Source organism: Engystomops pustulosus, chromosome 4 (genome assembly GCF_040894005.1).
Source record: "Engystomops pustulosus chromosome 4, aEngPut4.maternal, whole genome shotgun sequence".
NCBI classification, from domain to species: Eukaryota; Metazoa; Chordata; class Amphibia; order Anura; family Leptodactylidae; genus Engystomops; species Engystomops pustulosus.
Window position 1 is genome coordinate 96,159,372 of NC_092414.1, and position 24,558 is coordinate 96,183,929.

Below are 24,558 nucleotides of genomic sequence, written 5' to 3' on the forward strand. Positions count from 1 at the left end.
GTTGTGCATAGCCGGCTTTAATAGGATTTACCACCTAGAGATACCGGTGACCTGTCCCTAGAATAGGTCATCAGTATAAAATTGGTGGGGACTGAAACAATCAGCTTATATTAGATTGCAAATATTTATGTTGTATCTTTTAGTAACATCATCATTATTTAAAAGGTGGGTGATAAAAAGACATTAAAGTTTTTATTTACTGACAGAGATCTTGAAAACATAGACCTCTAAAACCCTTCAGTGCTTGTCACTATAATAAGTCTAACATGTCATCCTCAGATATTAGAGTAATCATGTTCCTGTCTTTACTAGGTGACTACCACAAGACACCAGTGCGGACTCTATTGTCCTGTAATGAGCAGTTATCAGCCCTGGGTGTAATCTAGTGATTGAGAGGTGTGAGGTGGAGGACTGTAATCTCTGCTCTTCACTCTCTCCCCCTCCCCCACACAGAACTTGTTTTCATCACGTGATGGGGGAAGGGGGGCTGTGCCAGCCAATAGGAGCAGAGCCCAGCACCCTTCCTGGCCCGGCAGCTGGGGGACTCGAGGGGGAAAGTTTCCTCACACAAGTTGTACTTTTCTTGTGCTTCGGCTCCAGGTTTGCGCACTGCTCCATTGTGGGCACCGGGCGAGGTATGCCAGTCACCTGGCCAGGACTAAGGAGTTAGACACCCGGATTATTACTGCTAGCGGACACCATGAGGCTCCTGATCCTGCTGTTATTGGAATGTGCACTGGGATTGGGGGCTGAGCGGGGGTCGTGCCCTGCTCCCTGTCGATGCTTCGGGGATCTGCTGGATTGTAGCCGAGGGGATCTGCACACAATTCCGGATAACCTACCTGCATGGGCCATACAGCTGTAAGTAGCAGAGTGCGATGTGGTGCGGCCAGAATGGGAGGCATCGTGTAGGGGCTCCTGGGCAGGGGCTGCCAGCCTGCTAGTGCCAGCTATTCACATAGGATTTTGTGTTGGCAGGAGACTCTTTTTACTTGTTACAATTGTAGGATGTTCTAGATATTGTACTAGAGCTGCACCTAAAAGAACTTGGCTTTTATCCTTAGCCTGTGCTGGGGGGAGGATGTTAGAAGCATGGAATATGTTGGCTGATGCTATGAACATATTTGAAATGTGTGTGTGTGTGTATAAATATTTAAATCTTTTAACAATGTGAAATGACTAGAGTGAACTAGTACAGTCTGCATCAGATGCCCGTGTTTACCTAGAACATAAGCAATGTGTAAATAATGTGATTGCCAGGAGTAATTACTGAGGGACACTTATGTATAGACAGATATGGATAGGTTAGAGTGACCTAGTGCATTCAGCAAAGGAGGCCTTTCTTATCCTAAACAGAATCAATGTTTAATATGTTATTTCCCTGAGGAGTTACTTGAGTTACTATGAATATTATAATGAGATGTGGATTGGCTGGAATGAGGTAGTGCGGTCTATATGAAAAGCCTAATTTTTCCCAAAACATAATCCTAATTGAAATGTGATTGCCAAGAGGATTTACTAAGGGACCTATATGTTTACAGGCTTTTAAGTATCTTGTTCAACCGCAGCCTGATGTCAAAATTTAGGTATTACTGTCTGTTAGTTTCTGATATGTTTTAGTAGTAATTTTTCCTTCCTCAATGTAAACAGTTGTCTATATATTTATAGTAGTCTTAATTGTCAGTAAAATTCTGCAAAAATGATTTTTATTTAAATTTTCTATAAAAAAAAGAGGAAGAGGGATTCTTCCTCTTCAGTCCAGATTAAAAATCGCATCATCTATGAATCATTCCCATAGGGCCAGATTTGGGACAAGATGTCCTTCCTTGAAGATGATAGGGTCCACCCACTTTCCAACATAAAGGTTTGTGAAAGTGAACGTGAATCTAGTCCCCATTGCGGTACCTGATTTCTATAAAAAGAAAACATTTTATTTTTTAAAACAACTAGGGCCCAGTATAAAAGTGATACATTCAAATTTGAATCTGGTTTGTTTAAGCACCTGGAGACTTTAACAGCAAAGTTTATACTGCAGGATCTTGTAACATTCAACCTTTCATTTTTCTCATTCTTGGTCATTTTGCATTGTCGATCTACTATACAATGTGTAGGGTTCGTAACCACTGTATAGGGTTTGACAGACTGCACATAGATGGGTCCCTATACCTTTACACATATAGGTCCCTCATTTATTGATCATGTTTAAGGAAAACACAGGCCTTTCATAAGGACTGCACTAGCTGACTCCAGACGATACATTTATTATATTTATAAAATCTATTAACAATTCCCTTAGTGACTCTTCATGGAAATTACATTTTTACATACAAATTCTGGTTTAGGATTATGGTCTCATTTGCAGAGTGCACTAGGCCACTCTAACTCCTCTATATAAGACTATCATAATTATATACATGGAGGACCCTCAGTAATTCCTCTTGGTAATTCTTCATGTTTTCCTAGAATTGGACACTCTGCTTATCCTGAGGAAGGCAGCCAGGACTGCTGAAATGTGCAGGACTTTAGTTGGTCCTTTATTTGGCCCTGTAACTTTCTTGATATATTGTTAGGCAGTTCCACTTTTGAAGCATTCAGAGTCAAGCTGCTATCTGGGACTACTCTGCTCTGTCTAAGGTGTCACATCTCTATTTATGCTGAAAAAAGGTTTTACTTGCCTCAGATACACACTACGGCAAAAAATCTGTCTTTTTAGTCTTTTTTAATGGACGCCACACAGCTGTTCTTAAAGCAATAGTTGTTATTGGATCAGTGCTTTGGCCGTTGTTTTACAGGGGTTGTCCCAACTTGGGAATTTATCCCCAATCCAAAGGATAAGGCATGACTAGCTGATCGGGAAGGGCCTAACAGCTAGGGACCCCCAGTAATTAGGAGAACAGGGATTTCATTTTCACAAATGGATGGAACGGCGGGTGATGGGTGGAGCCGCAGGTGCCATCAGTGGACCCATTCTCTTAGTTGCTTGGGGCACTGCTCTCATTATTGATGGGGGGGGTCCCAGCTAGTTATCCGCTATCCTGTGACCAAAGAAAATGTGAGTGTTTCATATCAGAGATTAAGCAAGTTTTTTTTTTCTGCAGGAAGCCTTACAGTATAATGCCCTAAAAACAACAATTTTTGTTATAGAATTGAATGTACCAACTGACATCCCACAAAAAGGTAGCTGAAAATTGTATTTAAAATAAAAAATAAATCTGCTAAATACTAAAGATTTACTCCACTGACTAAACGTGCGAGCTCTGCTGATGCTTTTCAGCCAAGGGTCTTAATGTACTGGAACAAACTTGACCATTCCAAAAAAATAAATAAAAATCCTGGGCCTAGCCAAAAAGCAATTTGTCAAGCAAATTCTTACCACACCTTAATAGTGTAACCCAATCCTCCCCAGCTCTGGGAGCCCAGCATTCCTGCTACACATCTACAGCTGTGTTGTTATTTTCACGTAACGAAGTTCCATATTCATAAAGCAGATGTTTTATTTACATCACAGTCAGATAATTTTATTTTTTACTATTTGGATAACATTTTAATTTGTTTGTAAACGCGTCTTGAACCTGCTCTTACTGAATCCTACTCACAGAAATAGTTTCTTTTCTTCTGGTGACAGGACAGGAGTTAAGAACTCTATGAGGGTTTTTATTGTTGTTGAAACAAATGAAGGTTTCAGCATTTACTAGCAGGAGGGGTTTTGGGTTTTTAGTGGTTAGGCTTGCTGTACCATGGAGGGCCCATTTCTATACAATTTACTTTCCATATATGCATTTAGTGCTGGTTTACATATCTTTTCATCATTTCTACATTTATCTAGTGTCTCTAGATCGGCTGAGCATACATGTTGCAGCAATCACATAGTAGGTTGTGCAGCCTTTGACCATTATGGGTGTGCAGGATTTGGGCTGCTTTCTGCCATGACAGTATAGAAACATTGTACAATCCTTTATTGAACATCAATATTGATACTGTATATTTGTACTGTATATAAACTTTTTATCATTTGAGAGTTTTACTTTCGCGACTGCCAAGAGACGGCCAGTTTTATGACAGACTGTATCTGTTGGAGTTTCAGGTTGTACTTCCAAAATGAATTTTGAAAGTAACCTACAGTTTAATATCCCATTACATAAGACAGCATTTATCTAGAGTCATTTAATTTATTACTTATGACTTCATGCATATTGAAAATGGGTTTAATGTACTGTTGCTCTAGTGAGATGGCAAGGTTGGCATGGTCTGCCACATACGAAGATAATGTCGAATACATGTATTTTAGTGGTTTCTAATTGTAAAATATAGATAAGGCTTGAAATCAGATGTGGCTAATTGTTCTCAATGACATCATCTGGAGGCCACGCTGTCCTCATCTGGGAGGCTTTATTGACAACATATGGAAAAGCACATTCCATTGCAATTGGATGATGAAGAGCTTTTGATTGTGATGCAGTCCAGAGGGCAAGCATCCGCTGTGTGAGTTTTAAAAGCAGAAAATGCAAAAAAAACTTTTTCACCAGGTATATTTTATTTGTACTTATAATCTAAAGCCCTCTGTATAGTCAAGTTTGATAATGCAGTATAAGCAGAAAGTAACAGTGTGGATGGCATGTGCCTTTATATCCGGAGATTATGGAATTTAGATTTATACAATTCCCTAATCTGAGAAGACAAAAGCAGCCATATTGTAGAACATTGAGGTCAGGAGGATCATGGACATGAGTAGGCATTTGCACAAGGTAGAAGCTGGGTAAGAGCAACCACAATGTAAGCATTTTTAATCTAACTCTTTCCAACTATAAAAACCTCCCCCTCGCTGGCTGGGTGGTCAAGAACATGGGCAGAGAAGGCATATGACAGAGCCAAAAGTGTAGTCTGGTTTCCTGCCAATAAAGTTTGGTGGCAACCTGCCTATAGGCTGTGGACAAAGCTCCCACAAACCCATTGCAGCAGCCAGACCGCCTCTATTTACTACTTTACGGTCTTTCTCTACTTCTGATATACATTTTTTGGGTATTTCATACTGCCATAGCATCTTCCTTTTGTATAATAAAAGTTTAAGTGTTCTTCCTGTGTATTGGCTATTCCCTATAATAGTACTGGGAGACCATGTCTCCCTAGTAGCAGTCTGTTTCACATTTGGCAGGTCGCAGATGTGTGCGCATACATATAGCAGTGGACAGAACCTGTATGACTCCATTAATATAAAACTACACCTCCCCCTCTATTTTTCTGTGCTGCTCTCCTGTGTTTGTGTGTCCACTTATGGCCGGCAGGGGAAGTGCCTTTGGCCCACCATTTTCTTTCAGGAAATTGCTTCTAATCGTTCCCACATGTCTGTAAATAGAAAAGAGGTCCAGGTAGTTAGACATCCCTAAAGGCAGAGAAAAACGGATAATAATAACAATAATAATGCACATGATCAAATCTACGCATCATTTGTTTTATGTAATAAAACATGAGTATCACATCCACGGACAGAAATGGCTTGATTTTGTATTCTATGTTTGTAAAATGTTTTATCACAAATTGGATCTCTTATATAGTTTTCATTAAAAACATTGTCTGAAGCAAATGCTGTGTATGTATAAAGGATTTTTTTTCTTAATTTTTTTACTTTGTTCCAAAGGGTTAACCAGCACATTTGCTGTTTACTTAGCTGCAAACTTGAATATGTGTCAAATAAACACACATCTCACAGGCAGATTCAGTTCTGTTGTTCTTTTCAAGTGAACATTCCTAAAATTCATTCAGGAACATTGCATCTGTGTAAATAAGCCCAGAGTTGAAGACAGAAACCCTACTGTGTTTACTCAATTAACAGCTGTGACATTTGGCCCTGGAGTCCCAGGCCTACATCTCTGTAGGTGTGAGGGACACATGTGGTCAAGCTGCTCTACTAGCAGCCTTCACTTTGTGCAATAAAAAAACGTGTCGGATGAACTTTTCTAAATGTGTCTTTAGATATGGACAAGGGGTTCAGATACTGGGCCCACCATACTTATTCCCCTGATGGCAGGGCCTCAAGTCATCACAAGAACTGAAGTCCATGAGCATCACAGTAAATATGTGACCATTGCTGGGTGTTCCATTCATTCTATAATTATTGGCGTTCAGAACACCAGAGATCACATATTACCTAACCTTCTCTTCTGGAGTTGTGGGTTTATTGGGATATAATGGCAGTCCTAAAACTGAAATTATCTTGCAAAATGTGGAGTCCTGAACTACTTTGAAACCTTTATAGTTGATGTGTTTGCTATTTTGTAGAAGCTTTCACAGCTCAGCCACTTGCCTTAATCATCTGGATCCCATTGATTTGACCGATGCTCGAGACCAGCCTGCCTGGATCATAGGCAAAAATATGTAGACGGGCTCTGTTAAAAATAAAAAACTTTCCTTTTTTTGAACATATTAAAAAAAACAGCAACATGACTATCTGTACTAAACAGCTGACGTGTTTTGGGCAAAAGAAAAGGACACATGCCCTTAGTCATAGCTAGATGGCTACTATACCAATCCCCAGGTAGCCACACTTTGTCTTTAGAGTTTTTTTTTTTTTTTTTTTTAGACCGAAAGGAAATGTAGGAGACATTTTTTTGTTCAAAAAGGATTAACCTTATGTCCCGAGAAATTAGTTGTGAGCATTGGTGGACACCAGTATTTTTTTTTTACTTTTGTTTCCACGCTTTGAAACCAATTCAATAGAATTCTGGACTGCATAGTGGCATAGACCAATCACATTGCAAAGGTCGGGACTCCAAGTTTCATAGTTATATATGATACAAGGAGTCCCTTCACCCCCTCTCCCCCAGCAGCACCAAGGTGTAACCATGATTATATATCACTGAGTTGAGCGCACGGACCGACCATCCTCCTCTAAAGGAGCCCTGATACTTTACAATTTTTAGAATTTCACAATGTATAAAATTGCACTGGGTATTCAAAAAAATAAGCATATTGATGTACTAATTTATTGACAATATTTTTATTTTCGGGGTTTGTTGTTCATGTAATGTTAAAATAACTATATTTTCAAAATGTGTTAATCCCATCTGCCGTCTAAGGTTCCCCAGCCATCACCCTCCCGCTCCAGCTCATTTTTCAGAAAAACATTTTCCCCTTGCGCAGCCATTCGCCTTGCATTTATAGCTGACAGATTGTGGTTACAGCTGCTGGTGTATTTGGAGGTATATGGCGTAAAAACTGAAAACATGTTCCAGCGAGACCACCGCTGTAGGAGACTTTTCAAATAATGACTTTTACAGATCCAGGTGCATTGTGCTGGGGTGTCTGCTTTTTGCAGAATTAACCAGTTATTCCAGTGAATAAGGGACTCGTGGTGTGCGTTTTTATATTCTAGAGTGTTTTAGATTGTTCTCAATCTTGGTGTCCGTGACAAAGGTTTGTTTTAGCCTCTCAATTCTGCACAGTTGTAAAACCTTTCTAGTGATCTCCCTTTTGTGTCTGCTTGATTCCTGTACAAAAAACAAGAAGGCTGTACATATTTTATTATTATTCAGTGTTTAAAATACCATAGCCTGTTTGATTCATGGTGGAAGTTGTTACGCTTGTGGCTGCAGTGATGGAATCCAGATGGACGGGGGCTTGAGATTGGAGTGAAAGTGTCTGGCTCCACTGTGGTCCATCATGCCGGATTTTAATAGTTTTAAAGCTCTGCTCTTTTGTGTTTGAGCCTAATCCCATGAGAACAGATTTTATCACCTTTTCATGTGCTATATGAAAAGCAAAAGGTGTTTTTTATTGGCAATTTTTTTCTCCCCTTTTAAGAAGGTGCTTAAAATGTAGTTTTCCAGCATCTTTTACTATTTTCTTATCTTTGTCTTCGGGTAAAAAGACATTTAACTTGTTCTGAAGACTATCTGTATGTATGGGTTGGACTGTGTGGTTTCGTCAAAGTGTTCTGTGCAGAGCTTTCTGTTAAACTGATTAGCATTTTTTTCTGCCTTTTACGTGGGTCAGATGTTTAATAAATTCCAAATCATAGTCTCATTGACTGTCTCTTGCTTCATCTGGATTTCATTAATAGCTGGCATTCTACAATGGAATAGGACTAAAAAATTCCATACACTATCAAAAGGCAGCACTATGATGTAATGTGCTTGGAAAAAAAAGGTTGTTTTTTTTTGTTTAATGTAATGCTGAGTCATTTTTATAATTGTTACATTTTTATTAAGTATTCTATTGAATACTTGTATGCAGTGTTAGGGTATGGTTCCATTGGCCTACCTGGGGCTCACCTTTTATCATCCCATCTGAGACAAACCCCAGTAGTCTCCAAGATAAGCTGTCTTCTTCTCCATCTCTGGGGTTATCATTGGGTTAGAGCCCCCTGAGGTCACATTAGATGGTCAAGCTTCTATTCTTTGTTTGGAAAGGAACAGTTGAGGCATATTTAGATATTCAAGTTTTTAATGCAATTTTGGAAGCTACAACAGACTAATGATATATGAACTACACCTAGATATAAAGGCCTTCATAAACATGAAAGGGCAAACCTTAACTTTTACAAATTGCATATGTAATACCATGTACAGGCGGTCCCCTACTTAAGGACACCCGACTTACAGACAACTCATAGTTACAGACGGACCCCTCTGCCCACTGTGATCTCTGGTGAAGCTCTCTGGATGCTTTACTATAGTCCCAGACTGCAATGATCAGCTGTAAGATGTCTGTAATGAAGCTTTATTGATAATTCTTGGTCCAATTACACCAAAAATTTTGAAACTCCAATTGTCACTGGGGCAAAAGAAAAAAAATTGTCTAGAACTTCCATTATAAAATATACAGTTTCGACTTACATACAAATTCAACTTAAGAACAAACCTCCAGACCCTATCTTGTATGTAACCCGGGGACTGCCTGTAATGTAATGACTGTACTTGTGCTCAAACTTGCATAAAAAATTATTGTATTCTTTCTTGCAGAAAGAATTGCAGATTTCTGTCCAAGCTTATATTTAATAAATGCTGCAATTAAAAGTGATTTGGAACAGGCATAGACCAAAATTGTAATTTGTATCTGTATTTAAAAAAAAATGTAATGCTGTTTTCAGTCCTTTAGCTGACTTGGTTCACAGAATATTCATAACTAATGAACTATATAATATTTTTTCTTTAAAGGGACTTAAGCCAGAACAAACTTACTTCAATCAAAGCTAGCTCACTGAGTCACCTCCATAATCTACGTGAATTGTAAGTTTGTTTGTTTTTTTGTTTTTTGTTTTTGTTTTTTGTTTTTTTTTTTGCATTTTTCTTAAGTGTTTATTACACTGTGTCAAATCGGTCCGTTTCAGCTGGACTGGGTGTCCATTATAAATGGTATGGGGATGCCGGGAGAAAAATATATATCGTTTATGAAAGTGGTTGCTGGCATGATCTTTTCTTGTTTGATATATACAATGTAAAGCTTCTATACATGTACAGATCATAAACAATGTGTTATCTCTTCACAGGAGACTTAATAGAAATGACTTGAAGATGATACCTGATCTTGGCCCTTTGTCAGCAAATATTACACTTCTTTCCTTGTAAGTCTTTATTTTTTTAAACAAATTTTTAATTGGTTGTTCCATGTGTAGGGAACCTATAACTTGGTGATTTAACAGTTCTTTGGGTTATGTAAGAGTTGACTTCCCCTATCCTTATTAAAGGACTATAAACTATGTGTTGATCCTCAAAGGGTTGTCTAGTTTCAGCAAGTGATTCAAGCAATTCGTGATGTTTTCTAGATCTCTGCTGTCATTCAGTGTTTACTTCCAGAAAACTGTCTATGGTCATGTGATGCCACGCACCTGTGTGACATTGCGTGACCATGGGCAAGTTTATATCCACAGAAGGTAAAATTACTTCACTGTGGTTGCTAAGGGAAATAAATTGTCATCCACTAGATCTCGTGACAGCCCTATCAAAACGTTTTCTCTCCACTTGCAGAGGGTGCCTTTTTTTTTTTTTTTTTTTTTTTGTTCTCCACTAATTGATTTTACAGCAACTTTGAGTTTTAAAGCAATTTGCATAGGTCTAACAAGCCAGGCACTTATTTCTTATTAAACACTGTGGTATGGGGACATTTGTCCATGTCAACTTTTAGGCAATAACTTCACATTCTATATAAGGGATGAATTTGCTCAGATTTCATGGATGTATATATTTATTTAGTACAAATCCTAGAAAAGGAAGCAGGATGGCTTTTTGTATAAATATAAACCTATTCTCATTTAATTTAAGCCCATAAGGCCCTGTTTAATTTTTTTTTTTTTTTTTTTTTGTGATACAGAATCCATTATTCATTCAGCCATAACAAATATCTGTGTTATAATGAATGCTGTGCACAAAGGCATCCCTGTGCAGCAGCCTGGATTACAACTAAACACTTTAAGGCTGCAATTTAGAGGGTGTGCAGTTCAGGAAATTGCTGGCCCCTGCCGTAACAAGCCGTGCTGCAGAGGAGAGTTTATCACTCCAGTAATTTATGGCTTTAACACCTTGTTAGTAATTACCTTCTTAATAATCCAGTATTGTACCCTGCTGCTTTTGCACATTACTTGTTTGAGAAGCTACACCTGTATCATTTATTACGCTAGCCAACATTGCTCTTAATTACGGTGTTAAAATAATAGTAATATGCCATCTGTATCAGTGTGCTTTTTCCTAAACTCTGAAACGCTCCTGCGTGATGTCGGTTAAATATTTCCATTCCAAAAAATGAGAATTACTCAACACAGAGCTGCGTCAGCCAGATGTATGCCCTTTTAGAGTTTTTAAAGGGACTCTTGTGTAATTTGGATGCTTTATAATATAAAGTTGTACCTTTTTAATATGTACATAATAAACTTACAGAACTTGGAATAACTTTCTCCTTGCCTGTACTATGTAAGGCCCCTTGCACACGAAGGTTTTTTTACAGCTGTGTTATACGCGAACCGTAATATGGGTAACATTCACTTGATTAGACAATAAGGTCATCCATTTGAATGTCCATGTTGCCCACTGTACCGTGCCGGATCCGCCCGGCTTCCTATTGAGATGGGAGGGGTGAGGAGTGCTCATGCTATAACCATGAATGGCCCGGGTGAGCACAGGGCTGTGTGCAAGGGTGCTAAGAGGTGAAAATTGCAACAACCACTAATCTGTTTATTCTTTTAACTGTTATTTCAGAACAAACAACAGGATTGATTCCCTCTTGCCTGAACACCTAGAACCTTACCATTTACTGGAAACCTTAGATTTGAGTAATAATCTTATTACCCAGCTTAAAACACCATCATTCCCTGTACTGAGGCTCAAATACCTGTAAGTAACAACAACTGTAAACAAAACACATATTTTTGTTAATTACCATTTGACTCATTGTTTTTGTATTTGAATTCAATAATTTTCTTTAGAATTGTCTTAAGAACTGTTTTATTTTACATTGAATTATAGGTATATAAATAAAAACCTTATATCCTCTATGGAATCCGGTGCCTTTGACAATTTATCCGCTACACTTCAAGTATTGAAACTCAATAAGAACCGCATTGGCCACATCCCACCAAAAATGTTTAAACTTTCCAATCTCCAGCATCTGTAAGTATAATTTTTTTTTATTTTTTTTTTTTATTCTTGCTTTAAATCCCATATCAAATTATTACATTTCAGACCTAATAAGGTAAATCAGAATAATCTCTGATGCACCTGGCAACTGTGCATAGCTTCAATGAAGCCGGCGTAGCACACCTACTGCAAACGCACCATGAAACCAGAGGGCACTACGCCAGCTTCCATGAATGACCATGCATGCAGTTGCAGTAACAAATGAATGTACAGGAAGTATTTTTTATTTATTGCTGGCCTCGCAATAAATATTATAGGGCAACTTGGGACAGGCCTGATTTCACAGCAAAAACTGCCATTTTTGTTTCTCTTCTGAAATATTTGTATACATTGTACTGTAGCAGGTGCATATATTTTCTGTTATAGGGAGCTGAAACGTAACCGCATAAAACACATAGATGGACTCACTTTCCAAGGCCTAGATGCATTAAAGTATCTGACTATTCAGAGAAATGGGATCACCAGACTTATGGATGGAGCCTTCTGGGGACTTGGTAACATGGAAGTTTTGTAAGTCTATCATTTTCAGTTACTATATTACTTAATGGTAGAACAACTACAAGCTAAATTTTCTGTGGGTAACAATAAGTAGGTTTTTCATGTAACGTCATAAAATTTGTATCTTCTAGAACATAAATCTTATGTGCATGGTAATACTGTTTGCAAAATCTGTAATGGCTATAGAAAAGGTAACAGTTTAATACCTACCTCCATGTAAATATGACCAATGATCGCTTCCCAAACAATCAAACAAGGTCAGGTAACTGACCGCATGTAAACTGTGTGGGGATTTATTACAAAATTATAATAAATGTACATAAATTTTAGTTGACAAGTGCTGATTGACCTGTGTAAAAGTTACCCTTCCAAATGTTCTCTCCTGAACCTATAAATCATTGTTCTATGTACTGTACTGGTGTGGAAGCTGATTCAAATTAAAGGAAATCTACCATTTGATTTTATGCTTTATGAAGCAAACATACCTTGAGAATGCAGAAGTTACACTGATTCGGAAACCTATATTGTTTAATCAATGAGCTGAGTGGTTTTGCTGAAAAACAATTATATCATTCAGGCCCTTGGGTAAGCTCGATAGCATCTGACTGCTATTGATAAACACATTACACAGAGTTTTCTGAACTCTCCAGACAGGATTAATCAACCTGAGCTGGATCACTCATACACAGCAGCTGGGGGATGGTGCAATGATTGATTACTGCTGCCTGTCGGGCACAACACAGTGCTTACATCAGTTGCAGAGCAGTGCATACTTAATGTGAGAGGAGAAGCGCTGGAGCCAGGCACAGAAGCGACATTATCCTGAATTTTATCATTGTTTTTTGAACCAAATCACTCTGCTCAGGGATTAAACAAGATATGTTTCTGCATTAGTGTAGCTACAGCATTCTCAAGGTATGTTTGCTTCATAATGCATGAAATCAAATAGTAGATTTTCTTTTAAAGCAGTTCTCCAGTGACAAACAAGTTAGCTCCTATCCAGAGGGTAGTGGCTAACTTGTGGATTGGTGGGGGTCTTAGTGATGGGCTCCCACCATGGATGACGTGAATGGTGGAACGTTGTACCCCAAGATGAAGAGAGCAGCCTGCTGTGCATGCACCAGCTTCCACATTCATCTCTATAGCGCTGACGTAAATAGTAGTGCGCTGTGGGAGTGTTTTGGTTCCTCAATCTCCCGATTTACTTAGTTGTTTCAGCAGTCTATTCCTAATAGTTACCACAAGCAAAGGAGAAATTCATTGTGACCCAAAGCAAATTGTAATTTTTTTTTAGTTTCCAACATGCCATGACAAAGTCTCATATTTTTCTTTTGTGCGTTTAACATCTTCATGTATGTGATTACATTTGCATTCTTCCATTTTTAAGGCTTCTGGATCATAACAATATCACTGAGATTAGTCGAGGATGGTTGTATGGCTTGCTTATGTTGCAGCAGCTCCATCTCAGCCAGAATGCCATCAGAAGGATCAGCCCCGATGCCTGGGAGTTTTGCCAAAAACTCAGCGAGCTGTAAGTTACTTTTATTTAGTTCCAACTTTTTGTACAGATTCTTTGCCAAAACATGAGTCTCTTACCACAGATTTGTACTTCTCAGAACCACGTTACTAAGGCATTTTTTTTTCTGTCTGCACATTGACTTATTTATCTTCTACACCAAATTGTGAGAGCAATTTGTGTATTCACGCTAACAGTTTTTTAAAATTTTATTTTGCAGAGATTTAACCTTCAATGAACTGACAAGATTAGATGAGTCAAGTTTTATGGGATTAAACCTGCTCGGTAGACTATTTATAGGCAACAACCAAATTAGTAATATTGCTGATGGTGCGTTTCATGGACTGTCCAGTTTAAGCACACTGTAAGTAGCCATGTATCTATTTTGAAACATTTCTGCATTCTTCTTGTTGTGGTGTGCCAGTTCAATTGGTTTACGTGGGCATGAAGTTTAGTAATTTTATGTATGCCTTGTGCAATAGTGAGTTTGCTGGAAGCTATTGTGAACAGTAAAAGCTGTAGATCAATGGAAAGATCCTGGTGTTCACTTTTGTGTACATCTTTACTTGTAAATCAGGATGGACACCCACTAGGCTCTATATTTAACTTTTGAATGGTCTGAACCTCTGTATAGGTAGAAGGTATTCTTTGAATATGTCTATTGTTCTTTGGCCCCTCTCTCTCTCTTTACTATCCACAGATAGCCTAGAGCATGTACATTGGAAAAATGAGCATGTTGTGTCCCTTAAAGGAAACCTACCATTTAGAATGGCAGGGGTAAGCTGTAAGTACCGAGCACCAGCTCAGGATGAGCTGGTGCCGGTACTTACTTTTGTTAGTGTTATAAACCGCGGTATCGCGGTTTTAACACTTTTTAAACTTTAGAGCAGGAGAGGCTTCAGTGCTGCGCGCGACCGTGCGCGCGCAACATCTCCACTATTTCCTATGTAGGCGCGTGCACATGCACGCAGAGCCGAAGCCTGTTCTGCTCTAGAGTTTAAAAAGTGTTAAAACCGCGATACCGCGGTTTATAACGCTAACGAAAGTAAGTACCGGCACCAGCTCACCCTGAGCTGGTGCTCAGTACTTACAGCTTACCCCTGCCATTCTAAATGGTAGGTTTCCTTTAAGAATATAGGAAGGGTGCATTGGAAAATGTGATACATGTAGATTTTTACCACCCCTGTTAAGCTCTTCAGTAATTCACCTTCCTTTCCTTAAAAGCTTACAAGTAGGGTGACTCTATTCCATCATGTATCTATTAAGTTTTACAACAAAACACTGACTAATGCACTATTTTTGCAATTGTAAATAAAAGAATAGCGTGACGAAAATGTACATTTCGGTACTTTTAGTTTTATGTACTACATTTTAGGTAACCAATATGTATGTTGTAATGTAAATCCAAATGTGGTTGCTTTTCCTCTCGCCTAGGCCTGATATAAATATATTTTATAAATGATTTGGGAAGATTATTTATTTTGATCTTTATCAGAAAAATTTCTCAGATGCACACACATTTCTGTTTTGAGACCATTGGAAATTTGCAATAAGGAATTCACATGTTATAGTGAAATCATTGTGAACCTTCATTGTTACGGATCAGTTTGGGGGTAAATCTTGGGTAGTGTACACAACTATAAGTCAGAAAAATCCAACCAATTTTCTCTTTGAAACCTAAGCCAAAAAGCAGATCCTCAGATTCAGTTAAGGACCAAACCATTTTCGTTTTTTGCGTTTCTATAACCTGTTTCTTTACAGAGAAGTATCAGGGCTTGTTTTCTGTGTAACAAATTGTATTTCCCAGTGATTTAGCATGGCGATCCAACCAAAGATGACGGCAGGCACACACCGCCAGCTTTGTTGGTGGTCAGTGGTGGGTGTTGGATGCATAATGCAGCCAACACCCACCATTTATGAAGAGGGCTCAGCCTGTGAGCCATCTTCATACATCCTTAACACATTACGGCATTAAGTCCCATAAACCCCTTAATGCATATCTGTTTGGCCACCCATCATGGTTTCAGAGCCTAAAATGTGGCCAGAATGAATATTTTCTTTCTTGTGAAACATGAATTAAATCTTGCATTCAGAAAATTTTACCTAAACTACGACACTGTTTTCCAGTGAGAATAATGGGAGGCAGTAGACATTTATCCATGCCAATTCTGACATGTGCCAAATAATAAAAAAATCCCCTTATAGAGAAGTCCCAAAGGATAAACTTCAACTCACTTAAATTATGTTAATGTGTAAAGTTTACTGCCCTTTTTTAACATAAAGTTCTCACCAATTCTGTGAGGTGCCAGGTTTTAATAAGCATTTAGTATTTTTCATTAAAAGTTTTAAAGTGAGTTTTCTCTTTAGTCAGTCTTTATATACATTCAGATCTTACAGGGGAACAAAGTTTTTAAAAGGAGGTTTGTTAAATACTTGGATTGTGAATTGTACTATACCCCCTAAGAACTCACCATGGGATGCCATGGACAGTGCCTATTGTTATGAAGAAAAGGTCATCTGAAGGCTAATGCTGGCCTGTCCTAGGGTTGACTGATTGTTATCAGTGCCTTAGGTTATGCAGCCTCACCTCTTACAATTGGAGGAAGAATACTTGAGGATTCAATTCCAATGGACCTTTACAACTTAGAAAGATTATGCTTTCCTGCCTTTTTGTAGTGATTTATGTGACTTTTTGTGACCTTAACAAAATGTGGTTTATTAAAAGTTTTATATTTTGATTTTACAGGGATCTGAAGAATAATGAAATTTCTTGGACTATTGAAGATATGAATGGAGCATTTTCTGGGCTTGAAAAATTAAAAAGGCTGTAAGTAAATTTTATTACCGTGGCAATCGGAAATTAATTTAACCCTGGAGTGTTTCTACAATAGTATTTAGCATTCATTAAAATTTAGCCTTTAACCTGCTCTGATATTTCTCTTGTAGGATGCTACAAGGCAATCGGATCGGATCAATTACAAAAAAGGCATTTTCTTGGTTGGAAGCCCTTGAATACTTGTAAGTATATGATCTTCGTGTTGGGTTCTTAATAATAGTGTATTTTATTATTATTATTATTATTATTATTATTATTATTATTTTTTTGTTGATATGGTGAGAACTTTTCTAAATAATTCTCCCCTCCCTTTTCTCTTCACATACAGGGATCTAAGTAACAATGCCATTGTGTCAATGCAGAGTAATGCATTCTCGCAGATGAAGAGGCTTCAGCAATTGTAAGTGTTTTTTTTTTTGTTTTTTTTCTCTTGGCTTTTTTAAAGTGTGTTTGCTATTACTCAAAGTTAGTTAACCCCTGTATGGATTTCTGTGTGAATGAACATTGACTGCCTTGATTTTTGTCTTGCTGCCTAAAGTGCTTTAAAACTATTTTGTCATTTACCGTAAGTTTGTGTTGTTACACAGGCATCTCAACACATCAAGCCTTTTGTGCGATTGTCAGCTGAAATGGCTACCTCACTGGCTAACCGAAAATAGGTTGCAAACATTTGTAAATGCAAATTGTGCACATCCCCAAAGTCTAAAAGGCAAAAGTATCTTTTCAGTGAGCTCTGATGGATTTGTGTGTGGTAAGTTCAGAGAATGCTTTTGTCTTTGTTTGTTTTATTCTTGACCGTTTGTTTTTTGATGTGGTGAGATTAAGGCAGCTTCACACCTCAGTATTTGACCAGTGGTTAATCCAAAGTGGGTCCTAGACCAAAGAAAAAAAAATGATGCAAACTTTTAGGCCTCATGTAGATGGACATATGGAGGCTGGTGATACAGCCATATCACAGCCCCCATAGACTTCTATGGTATCCAGTGTCTCTCCGCACCGTGGCCGAGCCAGGAGCAGCCTCTCTTCACCCCTCCTTCACCCAGTTGTTTACACGCCCGGGCCGCATACATTTTGTGCGTTGTTAAGAATACTGCTCAAATACTGAAGTGTGCATATTCCAAATGTTTGTAGAACATTTTTAATAAGAGGCCTTTTGCTTTCATTAAGTATTAAAGGAAATCTACCTTGGATTCTCCTTTTAACCATTCATGCTGCTGGGTATACAGGAATATGTTTATTAGGATTGTTCTGCCAGTATGTTACTTATAAAATCAACTCCAATCTCTATTTAAATAAAGCAGTGTTTTGGGTGACAGCCCCTCTGTTTCGCACTTGTGACTGCCTCTCTTGCTTGTGAGATTTCAGCAGATGGGTCAAGGGTGACTGCTACGGCTGCAGGGAAGCATTTACAAGGGCTTTGGAGGAACTAGTAAGATCCATAGACCCCAAAGTCCAGGGGGTTCTTGTGACACCCTAGAAGTTCGCAATGGCTCAGCTGATTTGTGTTTTAATACGAACCCCTTATTGAAGTGACAGCACCATTGAATTATGGGTGCTCTATAAATATTATCAATATTATAAGAAAAACCTATTAACGCAAAATATGGAATAGATTTGTGCCGTAAATTCCAGCAATGTTGCTATAATACAAATAGGGCACCGACAACATACAAATTGCTAAGCTCAGAAAACAAACACAGGACTTTGCCTTTGCCTAGGCAGTATCAATATTATTACTATTGATACTGCCTGTGGTTATATCTAACTGTAGTTTACACTAACCCAACTCAGCTGCTTGAATAATAAAAATTTCTTATTTTTTTCCTTTTTATTTTATAGATGATTTTCCAAAGCCCCAGATTACTGTCCAGCCAGAAACCCAGTCGGCAATAAAAGGTTCCAATGTGACCTTTATATGTTCAGCAGCTAGCAGCAGTGACTCCCTAATGACTTTTTCTTGGAAAAAAGATAATGAAATTCTACACAATGCCGAGATGGAAAGTTATGCTCACCAGCGAGTACAAGGTGGTGATGTGATGGAGTACACAACTATTCTGAGGCTGCGCAATGTGGAGTTCATCAGTGAAGGAAAATACCAGTGTGTCATTTCCAATCATTTTGGAACTACCTACTCTGTGAAGGCCAGGTTAACTGTTAACAGTATGTATCATTTGAACTAGTATTTTGTGGGATTTTTCTGATAATTTAAAATGGTATGATGCTTATATATATATTTTTTTTCATTTTATTACAGTGCTTCCCTCATTTACAAAAATGCCCATTGACCTTACGATACGTGCTGGGTCCACTGCTCGACTTGAGTGTGCTGCAGTTGGTCATCCAACACCCCAGATAGCATGGCAGAAAAATGGTGGCACAGATTTTCCTGCAGCCCGAGAGAGAAGGATGCATGTTATGCCAGAAGATGATGTGTTTTTTATTGTAAATGCAAAAATTGGAGATACTGGAGTATACAGCTGTACAGCCCAGAATAGTGCAGGCAGCATTTCAGCAAATGCTACACTGACTGTGCTAGGTAAACTTCTTTCATTCAAATATTGTAGTTTCAGTGGCTCTTGTCATCTTTTGAAGCACTATTTCAATAAGAGGACAGAGGTTGTTTGTTTTTTTTGGGGGGGGGGGTTGGTCCCTTAGTCTATGGTAGAGCACATGTATAGTGGGCTGCACTACTATACATTTGAAATATGCTTTGCTGGTGCAGGATATTCAGTAAATGTATTCTGTTTTCTTTCTTAACATCAGAAACCCCATCATTTCTACGACCTTTAGTAGATCGAACTGTATCTAAAGGAGAAACTACAGTCCTTCAATGCATAGCAGGAGGAAACCCAACTCCAAAAGTGAATTGGACAAAGGATGATAAACCATTGACTGTAACAGAGAGGCATTTCTTTGCTGCTGGGAATCAGCTTCTTATTCTTGTGGACACAGACTTTGAAGATGCTGGCAAATATACTTGTGAAATGTCCAATATTCTTGGAACTGAGAGGGGAAATATACATCTTTCTGTGATTCCCAATCCAACGTGTGATTCCCCTGCAAATGCCACACCTTCGTTAGAGGATGATGGATGGGCCACAGTGGGGGTGGTGATTATAGCCGTGGTTTGCTGTGTAGTGGGAACATCCCTTGTGTGGGTGGTCATCATATACCACACACGAAGAAGGAATGAGGATTGCAGTGTTACAAACACAGGTGGGTATGGCTCTAGAACAAGCCAGGAAATAAGAGCTGTTACTTTTTCATTTTGGTTAATCAAATTACCATTCATCAGTGGTTAGTGGGACACAAAAGTCTGAAGAACATATGTTGGGCAGGAGACTTTTTATGGCAGAAATTCTCTATGGTTTTTATATGTACCACAGATTATAGTAGATCATTTCCTTTAACCTCTGAATTTTTTAGGCATATGTTTTAACACAAACGTATATAATGACATTGTAATTGACATACAATTTGTGTATTCTATCCGTGGAGAAATTTTGAAATTGTGTTGCCCATATTTACTTGTATTAAATACAGTGCTATCCTTTTTACAGATGAGACAAACCTACCTGTGGACACTCCAAGCTATTTGTCCTCCCAGGGAACTCTTGCAGAGAGGCAAGATGGATACATCTCTGAAAATGGGAGCCATCATTTCATTACATCTTCCATGAGTGGTTATTTCATGCAGCCAAGAGACAGCAATGGTATTTTAGGCTTCCTTTCTTCTTTTGTCTTTTAATATTTTTGGATATAGGATTTGTTTTTTTGTGGCTTATCTGACTGATTTCATAATTTAAAAAAGACTCACAAAATGATTTAACCAATAGCAAGTCCCTATTTACTGGGCCATAAGCAAGAGCTTAGTAGTAAAGTCATCTTGTTTTCATATACAGCTTTTTATATACCTTTTGGAATGGTTTCATATGATTTATTGTTTAATATTATAATATAAAAATAATTTCTGTTTGGTTATAGGAATTTGCCATTTGGACAATGGAAGTGAAGCTGATTTAGAAACTGGAAATGATCCACTTCACTATCACTATATTGGACAGCAGAGCTCATTATATCTGAAAGGAAGCCTATACAACCCTGAAGCATGTGAAGTCTATCATACAGGTCAGTGGGCAGCTAGGCAAACTACCTTTAGTGTATAAGACTGATTAGTACAGATAGATCTAACTGTTATTTTTATCCATTTAGATCAAAGATCTGTAAATCTCAACGCCTATGAACCAGATTATTTAGCACAAAAGGACTCTGCTTCCTCATATACGCAACAGAAGGACAGCCAGTTCATCAATAATTCAGATGTGCAGGGACTCTTTCCTGTGATTTACACTTTTCCAGGCTCTGTCTGTGATCAGAGTGAAGATAGAGTTAAATCGAATTCAGAGATGGACCTTTATGGCTTGAAGAACAATGCAGACAGAACTCCTCACATGGGTAAGCTTATTGAATTCTTTGTAACTTTGTGGCAAAGCTCTAACAAAAGTGTCTGAAAGCATCTTTATCCTCATTCCAGCTGAATAAAGAAGGCAAGTGTATAAGGGGATGTTTGCGGACTATACTTTAGAAGTAATATGCAGATGGGATAATAATGTGGGTTTTTTTACATTTTATTTTCATGGCTTGGAATTTACAATGGACGTGTGCAAGTTATTTAATTACCGTATTTTTCCGACTAGAAGACGCTTCTTACTATAGGACGCACCCCAGATTTGGGCTTCCAAAAAAAGGAAAAATATATTTTACACCAATTAAAATATTCCTGTTGGTCGCACTAAAGCACAGCACACACAGACATACATTTACACACTCAGCACTGCACCATCCTTCCACATACACAGAACCATACACATACATACTTCTCCCATTCCCCTTCTTCTTACCCTGTCCCAGGGCAGCATGTCCCCATTCTCAGCAGTATCTGGTGATGTAAGAAGCATGTGATCAGTCACATGATTCTGAGATCACCACAGGTCCTGTAGGCCACCCTGGAGAGGGGAGAGCAGTGCCGAGGCTCATCTCTGGGAGATCGGGTGCAGCTCTATATCAGGTCATCACCCAATCTCCATTACAGGGTCAGGAGAGTCTGGCAGTGCTGGATCCTCCTGACCTCCGGTCTATAAGACGCAGGCACTTTTTAGCAAGATTTTTTCTTGCTAAAAAGTTCTTCTTATAGTCCAGAAAATACAGTAAATACGTTAAGGTAAAATGACTTGTTTTATTCAATTAATTTTAAGAGCTGTTGTTTGATACGAGTATAGCATTGTGAATTAATCGCCACCACCCACACCATTGACTTGGAACTAGAGGTCTGTCCTATTTACCACAAGTTCATTCACATGGGTTACTTGGGAACCTCTGTTTTTGTGTTCTCTGGGGAACCAAGTGGGTGGACTAAACTTGGCATAACATATATAACTTGGCTTAACAACAGCAGCAAATAATGGATGCAAAGAGGTAGTGAAGGGTCATCTTTAAAGGTGTCATATCACCTTGAATTTTTATTGCCTCTCCATAGGATAAGGGATAATTGGCTAATATTGGGGGGGATAGGCATTCTAACTGCTGGGATCCCCAGCAATCACAAGAATTGGGGTCAGTCTCACTAATTGATGGATCGGCAAGTTGAGTGTGCGACCTGCTACCCATTAAATAATATTGAGCACATCACTTGGGTATGTCTGCCAATTATTTTGTCAGTGGCTATGTTGGCGATAGCCAAGTTCTTTGCAATTTCCAGGGCTTATATAGTATTGAATGAAGTATTCTCAACTAGCTGTTCCATCCGTTAGTAAGAATTATACCAGGGACATTTACTTATAGTTCCAGGCATTGTGACTGCAGTAAGCTTCTTATATTTGTTATCTATGGCCTCCTTCTTTCTAAAATCAACTTTTAAATATATGGCAATGAGCCTGTGTCAGGATCGGAGTTAGTGGATCCCCTGGAACACCTGGGATCGGAGTCTAAGTGGTACCCGGTTTTCACTAGAACCCGCCACAAACTCGTGGTCTGGAACAGGCAGGAGGTAGAGACGGGTAGCACAGGATCGGAGTCAGGGACGTAGCAGAAGGTCAGGACAGGCAGCACAGGAGCGAGGTCAGGAACGGAATAGAGGTCACAATGTGAAATCAGTATAATGGCACAGGGCATCAGGAAAGCTTTCTCTAAGTCTAAGAGGGACAAGATCCGGCAGGGTGTGTGGGGAGAGGCTAGGTTAAATAGAATTCCGGAAAAGGCCAGCGCCAATCTTTTGAAGCCCAGGAGCAGGGACGGGTAAGTGGGTGAGCCCGTGACCCAAGACATGGGTCGCGGGACCACCCGTGAAAGCCTGATGGGCTACCCTAGCCTCTCTGCGATGTAGCTTTACAGACTGTTGCGCTGTCTCACCCCTTCCTTCTGTTTCCAGCAAGGGGGGCGGGGGGGGGGGTTGATAAAGTGTAACATCTTGTAAAGCCAGATCATAAAGAGGTAGGGTAGCCCCTGGGGCTCATTAGCATAATTTTTAAAGTTGATTTTAGAAGAAAGGAGGACATTTATAACAAATATAAGAAGTTTACCACAGTCACAGTGCCTGAATCTATGGTAAAGGGTACCTGGTTTATCAAGCTTTATTTTGATGGTAGATCCTTGAAGGACAGTCTTGACTGAAGGTCAACCTTGTCACATCCCTTTAGATTTGGTGGCTCTAAACAAACTAAATTTTATTTATTTTTTAATTCCAGGCACATTTGGAAAGTCTGTGTGGAAGCCTCCTAATGAACCTTTTCAGAAGACAGTGGGATATGTTACTGCAAACTGTAATGATCACTTGTCATTAGATTTACATTTGGAGTATGATAAAGAGCCATCACAAATAGCTTTCACAGAGGAGACTGGGAAAGAATCCTACAATCAAAAGATTTCTGAAGATCATAGGACTCCTATATTTTATTGCTATGACATAGATACATAGCGTATTTAACAGTATTTGCATTTTTTTTTTTATCCAAAGACTTTTACACTCTACCTCAGCAAGAACTTTGCCCAAAGGGAAAAGATAATGGACTTTTGAGCGCATGCAAAGTCACAACGATGGAGTTCAGCAGAGAAAGACTTTGCACAAAATATCTGCTTATTTTTAAAGCTTTGTTTTATATAAAAGCTAGACATAATTTAAAACTGTAAATATGGATTATAAATATTTTTTTTATTTTTATATGAGATTTTCTATGGAAAATGAATAATTATATATACTAAAATTGTCAGAGGTTTTTGGCATTGTATATTTGCACAGTATGTTGAATTAATAAAAAGGTGCTCTAATCTTTAATTAATGAAGGGTAAGGGTGAATATGTAAATGTGCTATACGGTTAGCTGAAATGTGTGTAGATGATTATTGGACCATATCCCTGAAGAAAGTAACAAATTATTTATTCTTTTGGACAGCACCTTTAATTCCCTGGCCTTTAGCTGATTTATGACCAAATGAAACTTTAAACATATACTTTCAAAGAATTATGGATTTTGGATGAAATTTCTAGATGAACCTAAAATGCACTCTAAGCTTTACAGGTGAACTTAATGTGACCTCTAATATTTTGGATGCACATGTCCAGTTGTTTAGTTTCATTACATGTTGAGAATTTAGCTGTTATGCCCAACAAGTGTTTGATCCATAAATCACCGCAACAATACCATTCTTCTAAGAGATTTGAACAGTCCTCCTCATCATGCTGTTCACTTCACAAGACCAAGATAACCCATAAAAATCGAAGAGTCACAGAAAGGCATTGAAGTAGACATCCCATAACCACATATCACATTGCTGAATTGTAAGCAATTCCCTTTAGACACACATGATGAATGCCACACAACTCCAGGCACATTTAAAGAATGTAGAATGTCTGACCTTATACTTTGGAGAATCTAAACTGTTTACTTGGGTGTGGTCTGCACGCTAGATGACCAGCAAGGGTACCACATCACAATCATCTTTCATGAGCCAGTTGGTATCTACTCTGAATGGGGGATCAGTGGGTGCTGTTCACTGATGACATTCAATTCAAGCTGAAAAAAATAAGGG

General features: G+C 38.6%; 1 protein-coding gene and 1 long non-coding RNA gene across 2 annotated transcripts in view; one reads left to right on the forward strand and one right to left on the reverse strand.

Moving 5' to 3' along the window:
- LOC140126864 (uncharacterized) overlaps positions 1–937 on the reverse strand; it is a 92,681-nt gene extending 91,744 nt beyond the window's left edge. The window contains exon 1 of the long non-coding RNA XR_011854915.1: positions 843–937. This is a non-coding gene — a long non-coding RNA (uncharacterized lncRNA). The remainder of the gene's footprint in view (positions 1–842) is intronic.
- Positions 504–23,975, forward strand: LRIG3 (leucine rich repeats and immunoglobulin like domains 3). Its single transcript, XM_072146817.1, has 19 exons — positions 504–861; positions 9,153–9,224; positions 9,485–9,559; positions 11,187–11,321; positions 11,454–11,597; positions 11,991–12,134; positions 13,510–13,653; positions 13,859–14,002; positions 16,385–16,465; positions 16,585–16,656; positions 16,803–16,874; positions 17,062–17,225; positions 18,314–18,634; positions 18,729–19,010; positions 19,238–19,690; positions 20,035–20,187; positions 20,459–20,602; positions 20,687–20,929; positions 23,218–23,975. The coding sequence occupies exons 1-19, from the start codon at positions 701–703 to the stop codon at positions 23,445–23,447; spliced, it is 3,234 nt and encodes a 1,077-aa protein (XP_072002918.1). The 5' UTR covers positions 504–700; the 3' UTR covers positions 23,448–23,975.
- The last annotated feature ends 583 nt before the right edge of the window (positions 23,976–24,558 follow it).